This window comes from Phallusia mammillata, chromosome 2 (assembly GCF_965637545.1).
Source record: "Phallusia mammillata chromosome 2, kaPhaMamm4.hap1.1, whole genome shotgun sequence".
Classification (NCBI taxonomy): Eukaryota; Metazoa; Chordata; class Ascidiacea; order Phlebobranchia; family Ascidiidae; genus Phallusia; species Phallusia mammillata.
The window spans coordinates 1,593,614-1,611,075 of NC_137253.1; the positions used below are offsets into that span (position 1 = coordinate 1,593,614).

General features: G+C 36.3%; 2 protein-coding genes across 3 annotated transcripts; both read left to right on the plus strand.

The window, feature by feature from the left end:
- The first annotated feature begins 1,888 nt into the window (after nt 1-1,888).
- LOC145215619 (uncharacterized) lies at nt 1,889-3,418 on the plus strand. The gene has a single exon (XM_080084340.1). The coding sequence runs from the start codon at nt 1,889-1,891 to the stop codon at nt 3,164-3,166; it is 1,278 nt and encodes a 425-aa protein (XP_079940466.1). The 3' UTR covers nt 3,167-3,418.
- A 477-nt stretch (nt 3,419-3,895) lies between these two features.
- LOC145215344 (ribosomal oxygenase 1-like) lies at nt 3,896-17,047 on the plus strand. 2 transcript variants are annotated; one of them, XM_080084032.1, is made up of 17 exons: nt 3,896-4,025; nt 5,292-5,502; nt 5,675-5,792; nt 6,314-6,393; nt 6,598-6,704; nt 7,237-7,449; nt 8,018-8,157; nt 8,967-9,180; nt 9,579-9,685; nt 10,154-10,296; nt 11,596-11,774; nt 12,501-12,605; nt 13,042-13,183; nt 13,369-13,567; nt 13,783-13,915; nt 13,987-14,095; nt 16,396-17,047. In XM_080084032.1, exons 1-16 carry the CDS (start codon nt 3,933-3,935, stop codon nt 14,065-14,067), a joined length of 2,265 nt encoding a protein of 754 aa, XP_079940158.1. In that variant the 5' UTR covers nt 3,896-3,932; the 3' UTR covers nt 14,068-14,095; nt 16,396-17,047. The 2 variants fall into 2 exon arrangements, with proteins under 2 accessions (XP_079940158.1, XP_079940157.1); XM_080084031.1 differs by lacking the exon at nt 16,396-17,047 and having other exon boundaries at nt 13,987-14,143.
- Nucleotides 17,048-17,462: the final 415 nt, after the last annotated feature.

The following is a 17,462-nucleotide window of genomic DNA, read 5'->3' on the forward strand; positions in this document are numbered from 1 at the left end:
CTAACATAGAGGAAGCAGGAACATCACAAAAAATAACGGTTTCAAGTAATTCTAAATCTTCAAAGCCAACAAAACCAGCACAGCAAAGTGATGAACAGACGCCATTGATGGGAAATAATCGTAACAGTGATAATGCATGCAAATGTTGCTGATTGTAAAATTAGTATGTTTTATGTTGATTAAATACTTTTGTTCCTGTTGCAATAAATGATGCTAGTGTTGTTTTAATTATAGATGCTTCAGTATTTGTGCCACCACCCGCTTTTTGTTGATCGCTTTTATCTAAAATGCACTTGATTTATTATTTATTTTGCACTTATTGTCACATTATATAGGCTATTGCTGCCAGGCATAATATCAAGTTTATAAAGCTCTTTTTGTCTGATTGTAGTTGTCCGAGTAAAATCAACCTTCACATATTTAGCATCAATTACATTTTTACTGAGCAAAAAAGAAATTGCCTACTCACAAGTCACAACATAATGAAAGGGATGAAATAGGGTTTCCGTGTGTTTGTGCAATTATGATTTTTGCTTTCTATTTATAATAAGTGTTGCAAATATAACATGGTGTGATATAGAGAAATCCAACATGGTGTGATTGCAACACAAACAAAGCCTAGTTCCCATTTCCTTTGAAACAGAATCACATTTCAAATTGCACGCTGTGTGTTTTGCCAATAAACGACAGGATGTCCTGTGTTTTGCCGCTGTTAACCTAACCACAACCATGCAATTCAAAAATGGATGACTTTTTCTCGTAACTTTTATTCGCTGGTTAGAATGTAAAAGAGAAACCTGCGGCGCAAGCCGATGAATGTATATTAACGGCTTGCTTTCACTCCGATGGGGCAGATGTTTAGGGTTGGGATTGGTTGCATTAAAACTGAAGCATAGACATACAGTTTGCTGAGCCTTTGTTAAAGCCCTGTTTTGTATAATCTTAGATGTGTTGTTAATTATGGGTCTCCTTCCCTAAGGGGGGGGGGGGGGGGCACATATTGTTTCTGTTTGTATTTTTTTTGTGAAATGCTGGTTTGTTCCACGGGTTTGGTCAAGGAAGAGTGCTTAAATTTCGACAGGTGTTAGCTATTCAACCAAACTTGATTATCCTGAAGTTTGACCCTGAATGACCCAGCAGTTCAACTTATAATAGGATTTACCCATTCCACCTTTCAAACCCTCAAATAATCGGTTTTAGTTTTGGGCTAGAAATACAAGCCCTAATGTGCTAAAATGTTAGACAGTTGTTTTTTGGTACGTTACTCGTTTAGTATTTACAATTTTGCCGTAATCGCCCAGATAATAACCGTTGCAACCCATGAATTGTGCACCCTGTCAGTCAGACAGAAATCCCAAGGAGTAATTCGCTGGTTTACAATTAAGGTGGTTTAATGCAGAGCGGAAGTGCTCAGCTTGATGCCCCGACAGACGTTTTATGAGATAAGAAACACAAATTAGACTATTTGTTTGGGGACTCAAATTCGACAAGAAACACACCGAATTTTATAACGACCATGAAGCGAGGAGTGATAAATCCAAATTACAAAATTATTTCGCTTGTAGTTAATGATTGACTAACATTATTGTGTAGTTGCTTTCAGCAGTAAAGATTCAAGTTCCTCTTAAACTAGTGAAGAGTGGTTGGATCATTTTGATCCTTTAAAAGTATGTTGTATCAGCAAGACCTGTGGCACCGTGATCCATATGTTGATCAGCAGTACGTAAAAAATGAAACTTGAGCATTTCTGACAGTTTCAGGATAAAAGTTTTTGTATTCAATAATTGCAAGGAAGAATAATTGAAACAACCAGGTGTTTTATGTTCACAAAATTGTTACAGCACCTCATAAAAGTTTTTTTTTTATATAAAATGTATAAATCACAAAAATGTCTGAGAACATTGAAGCTTTTGACAAAGTAGAATACAAAAGGTTAAAAAGTGAAATTAGGAAAAACTTTGACACAACTAAGAAAAACAAGCATGAAATGAAACGGTGTCTTAAACAACTACAAAAGGGAAAGAAAGGCATCTTTGAGGAAATCAGGCAAAAAACTCGGAAATCTGTTGAAAACACGAAAACAAATTTGGAAAAATTCAAAAATCTTGTTTATTCAAAAGATCCACCAGATTATCAAAAAAGATTAGAGAGTGATCAGTTTGGATCAGATTTTCAGAATATTCTTAAAAAGGTGCAAAAAGTAGATGACGAAATTGCAAACATAAAACAAAAATCCACACATTTAAGTTCTCACACAGTCAGTACAAGTGGTGGTGGTGGAAAAGTAACCAACAAAGCTGGTCAGCAACCTGAAGTTCATGTTACTAAACATGAAACTAACACAGAGGAAGCAGGAACATCACAGAAAAATTTGGCTTCAAGTAATTCTAAAACTTCGAGGGAAACGAAAACAGCACATCCCAGTAGTCCACAAAGCAATGAACATGGGCCATTGTTTCGGACGGACACAACTATTGGCCATGGTGAAGATGATAAAATAAATTTGAATAAAGCTTGTCAACAACCGGAAGATTATGTTGCTAAACCTGGACATAACACAGAGGGATTGGGAATGTCATGGAAAAAATTGGCTTTAAGGAATTCTGAAACTTCAAGACAAACGAAAACAGCTCTGCAAAGTAGTTCACAAAGCAATGAACAGGAGTCATTGTTAGAGACGGAAAATAATGGCGATGGTAATAAAGAAAAAAGTGTTTTCGACAAACCTTGTCAAAAACCTGAAGTTGCTATTACTAAACCTGGACATAACACAGAGCAATTGGGAATGTCGTGGAAAAATTTGGCTTTAAGTAATTCTGAATATTTCAAGCAAACCGAAACAGCAAAGCCAAGTAATGACATGTCATCGATACAAACGGAAAATAATGGCGATAGTAATGATGATCAAAATGTTTTGGATGAAGCTTGTCAAGAACCTGAAGTTCATATTGCTGAACCTGGAACTGACATAGAGGAAGCAGGAACATCACTGAAAAATTCGGCTTTAAGTAATTTTAAAACTTTAAGGCAAACGAAAACAGTGCAGCCGATTAATGAACAGACGCAATTGTTAGATGACCATAATACTGGAAAGAGTGATGATCGATGTCAGTGTTGTATTGTGTGGATAAACTACATTTGTCCTTGTTGCAATAAAATATGCTAGTGTAGTTTAATCAAACTCCAAGGTTTTAAATCAAGACTGGTTAAAAAGCTGGGGTTTTGTTTGTCAGACATCTGCAATTGGTAGCTTTTGCAGTTACAATAAAAACGTGTTAATGACTAAAAGCAGTGGTTCTCAACTGTTGGTCCTTGCTGACCTTTTGGTTGGTCCACAGGACGTTACCTATATTTGGTTAAACTGGAATTAGTTGCATAAAATTTATTGAAGATTCAGTGCAAAAAAGCATATCCAAGTTATAAGCTATTTATTGTTAGCTGTCAGTTGTTTCATATTACTTTAGGAATCTCTGTATTAAAGAAATATATTTTAAGCCAATATGCATGTTGTGGATGCTTTCTTTATCCTTACTTAACAATGAATAGGTTTACGATGTTTATTTAATTGAACTGGTGGTCCATGACCTGAAACGACTTGAGAACCACTGATTTAAAATCTTGAGTTAAAGTTCTTGGTGAAATAAGCGGAACATTGTACAAGGAAAAAAATTCGATGAAACGTACTATTGTGTAACATTGAAAAAATACATAGCAGGAAAGTTGAAACATCTAGTGACACTTTTACGTCCCTGTAAAACGGATTTAAAATAAAATAAAAATGTTTTGTACACAATATTTCGGTTGACTACACATTTCGCGCTTTGGGTACTCATGCGTTAAATTGTCATGGTTGAGTTGACATGTTAGCGAGGCCGCAAGTTTAATTTGTTTCAGATTTTTTTCGTTACGTTTATCGGCTGATTCAGACAATCATGGGTAAAAAAGTTGGAACCAACAAATCTACTTCAGCACCGGTGTCCGCTTTTGCTGTTTATGCGAATGAATCCGCTACTGGAAAAAATAAGGTACGGTATTTTACAACTGAACTTGTAAAGCGTGTTTTTTTCACGCATCAGGTAATGGTTTGACTGGTATTACCACATGTACACAGTGGTGGGATTTAAATGTTTGTCAGCCGGTTCTATCACAAAAGTCATATTTTTCAGGGGTCTCATTGACAGTAACCAGTAATGCTAACCAGTTTGCTGATCTCATAAAATTTCCGGTGTGAAATAGCTGAATCCCACCACTGCATGTACCCTGTTTCCATTATTAAGGCGATGCTGCCAGTAATATGTAGTGGCAATTATTGCTCTTCGGGCAGATTTTTAGTAGAATATAACTGATGTTTTGGAGTTCCACATGAGTTTTTAAACACAACATTATTACAATACTTGTACTTGTGCTTAAAACTAGAATCAGCTCATTACTTTGTGGACAATTATAAACCTTATGTTTAAGTTCATAAAAAAACAAAACAAGTCATTCTTCCTTAAATTTTTAGATATCTACATTTTGCTTTGACAGCATCATCAGAAATCTTGTAAAGTTTTTGTAAAGTCCAAAAGTATTTTTAATGTTGTACCAGGAAGTACAACAAGAATTCTTAAATTTCACTCTATCAGTCGCCTTAACAATTTTGTTTTAGCACCTTTTTGCCAACAAGCATAATCAAATGTATAGTGTAGATAAAGACCATTATCCACCAATTTTTACAATTGGTAAAAATACCACAGAAAGAACCACAATAGCACCAGTCATGTGTTTAGTTTTTTTTTTTCATTTAGAATGTTTGTGGAAGCATAAGATTTTATGCATTTCTGGCCTATCACCTGAAGAAGGGAGATTAAAGCCAATCTTAATTCTGTTAATAATATGCTGACAAGACCCTGACAAAGGTGTTTTGTATGGGACATCGAAGCTTCGGCATATTATAATAAAAAACTGGAAAAACTACAAATTTGTTAGTACACTATGCTCGACAGAAACAATTTATTTACTTAATCTGTCTGTTGTTACGGGGCCTGTTAGGAAATGGTATGTGTGCAGTGGTGGAATTGAAGCTTTTCAGTGGATTTTACCACAAAAGTCATATTTTTTAGCAGGTTCTGTTACAAAAAGTCCATTTACAGTAACCAGTAATGCTAACCGGTTTATTTCATAAAATTTCGTAAGACGGTTTTGTAGAACCGTTGCGAACCGGCTGAATCCCACCACAGTATGTGGGAGTAATGTTATTGAGACCAGTCAAGTTAGAATGTGGACAAACCCACCATGTTCTTTTGTTGTAGCGTGGCAGAGTTGAAAGTTCCACTTCGATTCAAGGAACACATTTATCTTACGCTCCAGTTAACACGATTGACATGGAGGGAGTTGTCGACTCAAAACTTTCATCAGCATCCTCAACGTCGTTTATAAAACATTTCTCAAACAAAGCAGCGTTTTCTTTCAAGCGAAAATCGATCAAAAGAAAGAAAAAAGACAAAAGAATTCCAATTGAACGTAATGATTTTGTTTGATTTTGCCTGCTAAAAAAATTAATTATTTTTTTGTCTATCAAAAAGCGAACTACAACAGAAATAAAACCTTTGTGTATTTCTTTAATAACCTGGGGTAAGTGTCATTGTCATTTATTTCAGGACCATAAATTTTCTTGATATATTTTTACAAACAGATCTTACCACACACTGGCAACCATCCTGTGTTCCGTCTGATGGTTTGGAACGGAGTCCAATTGTTAATTTTACACAAAACCGATCTCCGATTCCGTTTACTGGAACAAATGCAAAGTCGTAAGTAACTGATATTTTCAAAATATTTTCTGTTATCTTATACCGTTGTACAAACTGGTATGGCTATCTGGATTATAACTGCTACAAGCGTTTATGTGAACTGGGAGTTTTTACTTGACAGTGGCTGATATTTTTGACCAGTGCTGTCTCATGTTCAGCTAATGTCTTTTCACTTTAATCCTTACCAGTTTCCTTAGCATTGCTGGTCAGTTTCATAACAGTGCTAATTCAAGTGGTCCCATCACAGCTTTCTATTCTGTCAAGTTTAATTGCACCAGACTTACATTGCTACATAATTCAGTGAAATTGCAGCATATCTAGTCATGTTCCACCATTTGTGGCCCTCAACATGTTTCAATGTTATGCTGCTTCCGCTTAGTGACTTGTTTTAGTAGTAAAACAAACTCAACTGAACCAGACAAGATCTGACAAGATGTTATAGGTCTAAACGTTTGTAAATTATGCAGATAACTTATCAGTTTAATTGCTCTTTGTTATTTACTAAGTGTTGTATTTTGCAGAAAATCTTCTTTAGGCCGAGTGATTCCCAAAGAAACTATTCCCATAAAAACAAGGAACAATAATGTTTTGTTTAAAGAAGGTAAGAATTGCCTTAGGAATCATTAAATGTCATGAAGCTTTTATTAGACATCATTTTAATAGTTTTAAATTTGCTTTTTTTTCATGGATGAATTTGAGCTTTTTTGCGCAATTTTTTCCATAAATGAAACAATCTATCTGTCTGACATAAAATGAGCTTTTTGCTTGGGTTTTACAAACATTTTTTATTTTCACTTTGTTTAAGATCGCAGCATTGAGCTTTCGACCAGTCAGAGTTTGACTGGTTGTGAAGATGAGGACCCTGTGGATGAGAATGAAATGGAGAAAATAAAAACTGCCGATGTTAGAAAGGTTGGAGCAACTTGTATATTTGGGTGGTAGATAAAAAAGAATTTAATTAACTCTCATTGGAAAAAAAACATGACACTGTTTATAAAAGTAACACCAATGGCATAAAACGAGTTAAAATATTATGTAGTGCCTTTGGTACCTAAATGTTTCATAATTATTCCATCTAAACATAAGCAACCTGTTTTTCAATTCAAATAAACTCCAATAGAAAACAGACTCCTAATAAAAACAGCACCAATGGCTAAAAAAAGAATTTAAATATATAATCTAATTTAGCGGTTAAATTTTACCATATTTTCCTACTCTTGTTATGTCACTGGTTTAAAATCAAGTATCCTTGAATATTAACTACGGAAAAAAAAAAAAAATTGATTTACTTCAATTGAAAAATTTTGGTTGGCACAAAATATTTTTTTAAAGAACGTAAAATAAAGCACTAAGCATAACGCTAACTATCTGAAAAAATACACCTTTGCACATTTGTGAAATAAGAGTAAATAGTTAACCTCATCCAAGTTCATCTATTTGTTAGAGTGAGGGAGTGACAATAAATCGGATAATTGTGGATGACTCGAGTCGTCCACCGAAGAAGAAGTTTCGAGTTTCTGATCTTGGTGTTCTGGCTCCTCCGGATCGAAACAACCATGATGATGTTGAAGAGGATGAGCCGGAAGAACAAATACAACTTCACGCTTCAGCGCACAATCCACTTCCAGTTGGAAAAACTCCAACAAACAAGACGACTGTAAGTTTGCGACAAAAAACGGAACTTAACTACTACGGCTGTGTTATGTTGTTGAGTGACCTAACTTTTCTTTCCCTTGGTATGAAACACATATATTTACATGCCACACTTTGAATTAACTATGTTAGCTGGAAGGTGTTTAAACTAAAAAATGTAGCTATAATCTAAAATGTATGCAAGTATTTTTATTTCCCGTAAACAAATTGTAATTAACCATTTGTCTGACACTGGGTTATATTCTATTCTATTTGAGTATGCTGCGGCTTATTAAGTTTTTTTTTTACCCTACAGTTTGTGCGGCTTAAAATGGAGGGCAGCTAATATATTTATTTCATACCCATATTATTTCCATACCCCTGTGTTTTGTTTCACATCAATAACTGCTCCACTATGTAAAATTATTTACGTGACTGACTATTATCAACAAATAGTTGTACTCTGCAGTAACAGAAAGAAATGTTATTAAAAATACTACCTAACATCACAAACTTCAGCTTGAAATCTGGAATTCCATTTCAACTAAAAATCTCCTTTTTGCAGTTCTATAAAATCATGAATATCTTTCTAGTCTTCATCTTCTTTCACAACAATATCAAAGAAAGCTTCAAGCATTCCGAAGATGCCATTTCCTGAAGGTGACAGTGAGAGTGACGGATCGAAACTTTTTGATTGGCTCATTCATCCATTTTCAACAAACAAATTTTTCAGGTAGGAAACACTTTCTGCAGTGTTTAATACGTATGTGGGGTTTAACTTCACAAACAGAAATGTATTGTAACCAGCCATTTACACTGAACCCTTCCTTTTTTACTGATATAATTGGGTTTTCTTGTTTCCTTGGGTTTGTCCCAAGGGTTACTGTAATAATTTTAAACTTCCAAGAATAAAACTAATTCAAGTATGTCCAGTTTCTGTCCAGTTAAAATGATGTTTATTATGTGTGGGATTTACAGATCTGTTGAATTTGTAAAACCTTAATATAACAACAGAAATAAAGGTGCCTCCGACATAAAGCATTTCAAATATTTACCCCCATTGTTTAAATCCACTGTAATTTACTGAAAAACTTTTGTCACCTAAGGAATCTCCCGCAGACAATAGAATGTAAAAAAGAAAGATTCTTGCTTCTTATCAGTAGTATATTTAGACTGTTTCATGAAGAACAGGTACAAAGCATAAATCATTTCTTTAAAAACAGAAATATATATTTTGCCTTGAATACACAGGCATCATCAGTTTCTGTAAAAAAGCAGACACGTGGTGGACTGTCGATATAAAGTGGTAAAAAAATAAAATATGTAAAACACCTAAAAAAGTTGTAACTCTACAATTTAAACACCTGCGAAGCACAGAGGCAAGCCATGACTATGTACAATATACACTGTAATTTACAGCGCAAATTTGTTGATAATAAAATATTACATTAACATTGATTGTCTGCCACTTCTGAGTAATTTTAGATGCAGTATTATTATTTTGGATTTTTTTAAGTTCTTTTCATCTGCTATTATTTACAGTGCAATTTGGGAGCGAAAACCTCTTCTTATCCGCCGTCATATTCCACAATATGCTGATGGTCTGTTCAGCACAAATGAGTTGAATCGGATTCTCACTGAATGTAATGTCAGGTTTTCGGTGAATCTCGATGTAACGACGTACCAGAATGGATGTCGAGAAACTCACAATGAGGAGGGGCGGGCTTATGCTCCTGTGGTCTGGGATTACTACAAAGTATTGGATTTTGTTTATTGTTCAGCTGTCACCCTTTTTAATGTCTCATACTTAAAAAAAATAACCCCAACACAAAGTGTAACAAATTAGTAGAAAAATCACATATTGCTATGCTGTGAGATAGGAATATTACTGCTTTCTATTGAGTGGAAATCTAAATATTCATTAATTTGTTTTGAATAATATTTCAAATGCAATACTCATAGGTATTGACTTGCTAAGTGTTTACCAGAATCTGCCTAATGTGTAAATCTTTTGTGTCTTGTTTAAAAGTTACAATAACAGTTTTTCTTAAAGTCGTTATTCTGTGAAAACTTGACTTGCCCATAATGTACCAGAACCTGTATAATCTGTGTACATATAAGTCTTGTTTAAAAGTTTCAATTTTTGTTTTTTAGAATGGTTGTTCTGTGAGGATAAAAAACCCTCAGGCTTTTTCGAAGCCGGTTTGGAAACTTTGTTCAACTTTGCAAGAACATTTCAAAAGCATGGTCGGAGCTAATATGTGAGTTTCACATTTAATTTTATTTAATGTTGGTGCAATTTAGTATGTCATTCTACTTTGTGGTGTATCATGGTAGAGTAAAATCGTTGGTTGTTTAAAAAAAATAAAGATTGGCTGGAACTTGCCTAATTTTTTGTACATTTGAAATATAAGGTTTTATTTGACCAAATAAAAACACATGCTATACGTCATGAGTCATGACCCTTTGGTATGCATTAAAAATGAAATTTATAGTTTTACATTCTTTTTCCCCCAAAATTAGTCCATCACACGATTTATGCCCAGTTGTGAATTAATGTTTATCTTAACTCGATGACCTATATGGTCTCTTTGCCATCCACTAGTTGCTTGCCCATTATATTTTATTTGCATGCAATAACCTCGTACACAACTCAAAATAAAATGATGATGATGATTAACACTCATTTCACTTTTTTTAGATGTATTTATTTTCGAACTATTTTTCAGATATCTGACCCCAGCAGGTTTCCAGGGTTTCGCTCCCCATTATGACGACATAGAAGCATTTGTTCTGCAGCTTGAAGGGAAAAAACAATGGTCATTGTACAACCCGAGAAGCAAAAACGAAACGCTTCCCCGCTTTTCCAGTGGTGAGTTGTTTACAGTTAATCGACAGTTTGTGGTTTCAAATAAAAATTGCAGCCAAAGGATTAGGTAGCAGCAAATTTCTCTAAACCATTACAAAGAAAAACAGAGATTTTGCAAAGAAAGTTAAAAATGTCGTCCCAAAAATAGACACAAAGCTTAATTATGAATTAACGGACATGATTTTAAAGTAAAATAGGAACTTAAGGAAGTAAGTTGGTAAAAAAATAAAAAAATAGACTAAACTCATTTATGGTTTTATTGCTAATGTCTGCTTGGTTGCAATTTGCTTGGTGAAAGAACACGTAGTGACACAATTCCACTAAAACAATCACCAAGCTGGAAATAGCTGCGCAACGCTGAAGCGTTACTAAAAACAATTGTGGTTAAAAGCATTAGTGGACAACGTTTCATCTGAACAACTAGACAAAATAGAATATTGAGCAAAACATGAACATGCTGCAATGAAATGCTTTTGCTGACATTGGTAGCATATGAGAAAACAATTTCGAAAAAAATCTTTCTAATTCTATTTGAATAAGATTCTAACGTTGGAATTTATACTTATACCTAAAATATTTTTTATTTCATCAAATATGACAGAGGGCGTTGAAAGACAAACGTACGTTTAATATTATAATATTACTACAATACATTACAACAGGAAAAACACAGATTGATTTAGGTGCATTGAAAGCTTCAGTTACTAAGTATGATTATCATCTGTATTGAGCGCACGTTGGTTCAGGACAGCGGTTCCCAAACTGGGGTCCGCGGTCCTTTAGGGGTCCGTGAGGCAATTTTGGGGGGACCGCGAAGCGGTTGAAGTAATTCTATAATCTCATTTGGCGTTAGTTTGTGCCACTAAATAAATTTAAATCAAAGTGGAAATGAGAATCGACTGTCTTTATTGCTAAACAATTGCCTTTTTTGAAAGACAACTATCAAAAAATGCAATTGTTCGCGCATAATCGTAATGTTTTTGTCCTGTTTGTGATGTCACATGCTGTCTTTGGATGATTGCTATGCGCAATTTTGCATAACTAGCTAAAATCCTGCAATCAACTTTCGTTTTTATGAAATACACATTTAGGCTTAAGGACCGCGAGCCCTCGAAATAATTGCAAAGGGACCGTTTTGAAAACAATATGAAAAAGTTTGGGAACCACTGGTTTAGGACGATGTCTGTGAAAGCCCATTTTAGGTACATTTAATACATAACAAACACTTGCCTGAGTTCCTACTATATGACGATTTTCAATTTCATAATATTTTTGAGCATATCTGTTAGTTTGTTTTTTCAGGAAACTTCAGTGAGAGTGAAATCGGTTCAGAGATTTTTTCCACTACACTCGAGGCCGGGGATTTATTATATTTTCCACGTGGTTTCATCCACCAAGCGAAATCTCTACCCGACTCCCATTCACTTCATATCACCATCTCAACTTATCAGAGAAATACATGGGGAGATTTAATACAAGAGGTAAAAATTCGGGGGTTGTTTAAACTAAACATTGCTTTTGGTTATTTGATAATTAACAAATGATCCAAAAATTGTACATATTTTTGTGTGTTAGGCCAGGGGTCGGCAACTATTTTTCGTACTGCGGACCGTTTTTGAAAGTGAAATTTTATCGCGGACCGGCGTTCAAAAAACTACAAATATTAAAAATGCCTAAATTAGTTTATCATACCCGGGATACGCGAGGAAAATTATTAAAACATTTACCATGAAACTTGCACGACCCGGTAACGAACTCCTCGCGGACAGGCGGTTGCCGACCACTGTATTAGGCAATGTACTTTACAACATTTCTATTTTAAATAAATGCGGTATATTAAGTGAGTATGTAATATTTTTTGGTTTTATTAAAGTAAAAACAGTATATTAAGTGGGTATTTTACACTTTTTGTGTGTTGAAATATATTCCAGTATATATTAGGTAAACATTTTTGTGTGCGTTTAAAAATTTCTTTTATTACATTATAGCGAAGAATGTGTTGTTTAATATACATCCCATCGGGAAGCCAAAAACCGCATGTATTTATTGTTGTTTTTTGAAAACCAATTGAGGTTACTGATCTAAGTCGTCTTTGAAAGCATTATGGTGCGGCGAGGCTCTGGTTAAAAAAAACTATCTACCTGTGGTGGGATTCGAACCCACGACATCATTGTTAGTTTGTCTCATTAACATATAACCGCCTGCAGTTGGTGACAGGAGCGCTGAGCAAAGCGATCGCAGAAGATTTGGAATTCAGAAAGGGACTTCCCCTGGACTATCTTTCTTCACTTGGAGTTCAAAACTCAGATAAGGTGGGGTCACGTGATTCTGTTGAAACGTATTACTACAGGCACGAACTACTGCCTGAAAATGTTTACAATTTATACCTTATACCTTGCAAGATTTTATCAAAAATCCTAAACAAACAAAATCACAGCACGACAGGCCTATTAAACGGCGTTGTACCGAATCAAGCCAGTCACCAAGCATTACCATATGCCTATGGCAACCACAAACACCTTTGCCTGCTTTGTATGCTGCACATGTCAGCTTCGTTTGTAGGGGATCGTCAGATTTACATCAATGCTTCAGGGCTGATACAACTGTTTTCGTCCACCAGGCTGCAAAAGATGAATGGTTTGAGTTTAATTTTGCAATAAAAACATCCAACAATGATTCAACGGACTTGCAATAAAAACAGGCAGCTCGGCGGCGGACTCATTGTGATTTCATCCAATAACTTTTCAGGATACTCCACGGAGACGGGAAATGATGAAGAAGATCCGGGACTTGATGGGAAGACTTCAAGATCACATTGATGCGGATGCTGCAGCGGATCAACGTGGGATCGAGTTTCTCCACGACTCCCTGCCTCCAGCTCTCTCACAAGGTGAGTAAGATGATGTTTGAAAAAGATGAAATTATGTAAAGAAGGCTTTGAATAACCGAGTATTGCCTACTCAGCAGTTTTATTTCAAACAATCGACGCATGCAAACGGCCTTGCTTCAAACTTTATTTTAGCACAGTTTGTTTTCGGTTTGACACTGAAACAATTTGTTTCTCAATCTTTGCAGACGAAAAATCGCGAACAATTCACGGTGCAAACGTCCGCATGGTGGCACCAGGGAGACCGTCAGCATGGCTCTGTGATATCACTATCAATACTCGAATCCGGATTGTGAGAAAGAATGCCGTTCGATTGTTCGCTCACAATGATGGAGACGCAAATGACAATGCCGGAGTTCGGGTTTATCACAGCACACAGAATTCGCGGTAAGCTGGGGTTTGTCGGGTGTCACATGCCTTTGTCCGGTGTCGCTTGGCTTTTACCGGTGTCACATGGGTTGTCGGGTGTCACATGAGTTGTTAAGTGCCATAGGTTTTCGGTGGGTGCCACAGAAATTTTTTGAGTATTTTGTTCATCGAAATTTTTTAGCACGTTGTCACCTGTGCTAATTTGTGACGTAACAATCTTGTTACGTCATCAGGACTTATCACGAGGAGGAAAAGAAGTTTTTCGAGATTGAAGGAGATTGCGCTCTCGCCGTCGAATCGCTCATCCACAGTTACCCCAGTTACGTCACAGTGGCCACTTTGCCCCTCAACAGTGACGAGGAAAAGGTAGGATTATGACGTCACAGTGAATGTAATAATTGGGTTTCACGTGTGTTAATGTTGTGTAAAATTTTCAGCTGAACGTCGCAACTTCGCTGTTCGAGAAAGGAATAATTATGATGGAAGAAAAAGTGAAAATGATGAAACGAACGGGATAGTGTGACGTCACAATCACTGTGTCTTCTGGTAGTTTTGGAATGTTTTTTTTTTTGTAAAATAAACGAATCAGTGTAAGTGTGTGCGAATCAAAATCGTATTGAGCCCACTGGGTGGCAGTCGTAGGTAAAATACCTCATCGTGAGGAAAACGGTGTTGATTGTTTTCACAACAACACTGAAGTCGCTATTTTTGCTTTCGAGATTAGTCTCGCAAAGAAATAAACATGGTCAAACTTTCCGTTCGGCATCAGAAATGTTGTGCAGCTGCGAAGTGAAGAATACTGGTTGCATGACATGACCCGTGCGACCACCTCATTTCGAAGCAAGCGACATTATTGTCTTTCACCTTTTTCATTCACCGCTCCCGGCAAAGACGTCAGCGTTGCTATGGTAACGGCGCGTGTTGCTAGGCACGGTTGATCGATATTGGCTTGACTCTGGAGCAGATGTGAACCTTCCTGCACCTGTGCAAGTTTTGTGTGTGACTAATTTATATTGGGGAACCTGTGTGACCTAAATCAATGGTTGACTGCACGAAGCTCGTTAGGAAACCCGCTTTAAGCTTGCAAAGTCGTGCATGCAACAAGCGCTGTGGTTGACTGCACGAAGCTCGTTAGGAAACCCGTTTAAGCTTGCATGTTCAGAAGACAATTACGTCATAATGGCGATGTTCGACTAAGACGTTTTTTATGATTTCCAACACGATTTTACCTTTTCACGTTTTTCACTTTTCCGCGAAACGATTCCCCCTCAACTTAACTCGCGCTAATTGGTGTCGGGAAATGCATTGTGACGTCACAAACGCACGATGCACGCCACTTAAAATTGCTGCAAAGTTTAATTTGAAATATCACTTACATGTTACAAAAAAAGATTAAACAAAAACTATTTGCAAAACGATACTGTCTGGTCACGTGAACGCGTAGATTGAAACGGACCTCTGTCAGTGCATTGTTACGTCACAGATCAGTCAATTTTCACGAACGGGAAGTACATCGGAAGTGACGTGCCGGCATGTGTGATGTCATACACGTGTTTGAATGGCAGGACGCGGTTAATTCGGTGTAACCCCAGCCCTGTTAAACCTATATTGGGTTTGCAAGGTTGTTCTGCTTGTTAACAAGGCGAGGTTGTTTATCTTTTGCTTTTGCTGCGAAAAGAGAAAGCAAAGAAAACTGTACACGTCATCTGACGTCATTTGTTTGACGTCACGCGATTCGGTTTCACACGGGAAGTGTTGTAGGTGTCAGTTCAAGGTCAGCATGAGCGGGAAAATGCTCAGAAAAGTATTTGGCGGGACATTTGGAGGAAATGTCTCTATTGTTGTAAACAATCAGTTCGTCGCGATTGCATCTATTTGCTTTGTTGTTGTGAAATTCATGTCCCGCTGTTTGTTCAGGGTCTGTCTGGTTGGTTCAGAGTTGCAAAACTAATTATGCGGTGCTAGTTGTGGGGCAAAGCAACGGTTCTCAACCGGGGTATTTACCCAAAGGAGATAAGAGTCAAATTTGTTTGAATGTCAATAAATGTCAGCAAAATTTTTTCTTGTATGCAAATCTAGTATGGTAAAGAAATTAAGGTAAAGTTACGGTGTAGCTGCAGCGCGTTTACTCATGATCCACCAGTTGTGCCCTTCACTATTTTGCGCTCTATAACGTTTCAACGTTGCGCAGCTATTTTCAGCTTGGTGATTGTTTAAGTGCAATTGTGTGGTTTATTTTACCAAGCGAAAAAAAAAATCAACTCGTCTCAAATCTTGGCAAGGACACTTGGTCGCAAATTTAATTATAAACGATAAAACAAGGTTAAAAGCAAATTTATTGTAAAGTGTGGAGTTTTTTTGGTCCCGTGTTTCTCTGAATGCTTAATGCTCACTAGGAGTCTCCCATCCTTGAACTGCCTGTTTTATTGCTGGTTTGTTGGTTCGTTTATTTCAACTTACATGTTTTAAAATTTAGATTTATAATTTCTATTCTGTCTTTTTTTCTGCGTTTAATTATTGCGTGATATTTTTGCTCACAAAAACCAGGATGGGATTTGAACCACTGACCTGCGCATGAATTATCGATCTTACCCTGTTTGACGAGTTTCTGTTGCGGACAAATATAAAACGGATGAAAGTAACCTAACCCGTAATACAACCAGACAAATGTCGCAATACAATAAAGAACCTTGCATGACAGACTTCGTATTTCAATGAAGCACCAACATAATCAATATTCATGACTTCTTATGACGTTAGAAGCACGACTGTGACGCAACAACCGACCTTTGAATAAACCACCCTAAATTAGAACTGTTTCATTGTTTCTTTCTGTTTCTTTTAAGATGAATCTATTTCCGGGAAAAATGTCTTCTAACATTAGAAGCAAATTGCCTTTGCATAATTGCTGCAGGGGCCGCGCTTTTTGGCTCCCGAACCAAACTTGCAGCAATAAATTCGCGTTGATGCCAATCACAACAAACTCGCACCCACCGCAAAGTCGCTATGACGTCACAATCCACATTATGTCAACAGAGCAATTGGCGGATGGAGGTTGAGTAAATCGAGAATGCGTGCGTTTTTTATGTTTTCGTCTGCTGGTGCTTGTGAAGTTTTTACTCCCTGTTAATAATTCAACTTCTTTTGCTTGTTGCTGTTACGTAACAATGCAAAACTCATGGTGAACGAAACATTAGGAAACATAAAACTCTATTTACCAAAAGTATTTAATAAAATATTTTACAAAATTTAAATTAATTACGATAAATGAAACATTGTAATTGTGATGTAACAAACTTTATTGTGTTGTAACATGACACAATTTTTTTTATTCTGACTTCGACAAAAGAGCTTGCATGTTCACTTTTCAATTATGACGCAATAACGTGTATTAATCATATTGAAGTGTTTAACAATTGACGCTGTTGTGATGTCACAGAAGTGCATGTGTGTTGACGTTTATGTGCGCATTGTGACAATACAAAAAGTTTAAACTGATGTGATACAAATTCTGATCGTTTATCGAAGTTGTTCTGTCATGTCATGAAACGGGTTCACAAGCGAGTTTCGTGCGGTCAACCATAACGCTTATAATAACAGAGATAATCTTACTAACTACAACTGGAGAAAATTATAAGATAAGAATCATTCTTTAAACGTGACTGAAATAGTTTCTATTTGAATAAGATACTGACGATGCCTATAACGTAGCTGAAATATATACATCGAAACACAAACAAACGTTGGACGACTTCAGACTTGTCAAAGTTTTCAGTCTGTTATTATACGCGACTGTTGTCTCCACCTGTCGTACTGAGTCTCTGGTGACTCGTGATTTACGTTATACTACACATAGTTCTATCAACGTGTTTCATAAGAGTTTCATAAGCTTATGTTTGCACATAGATCATAT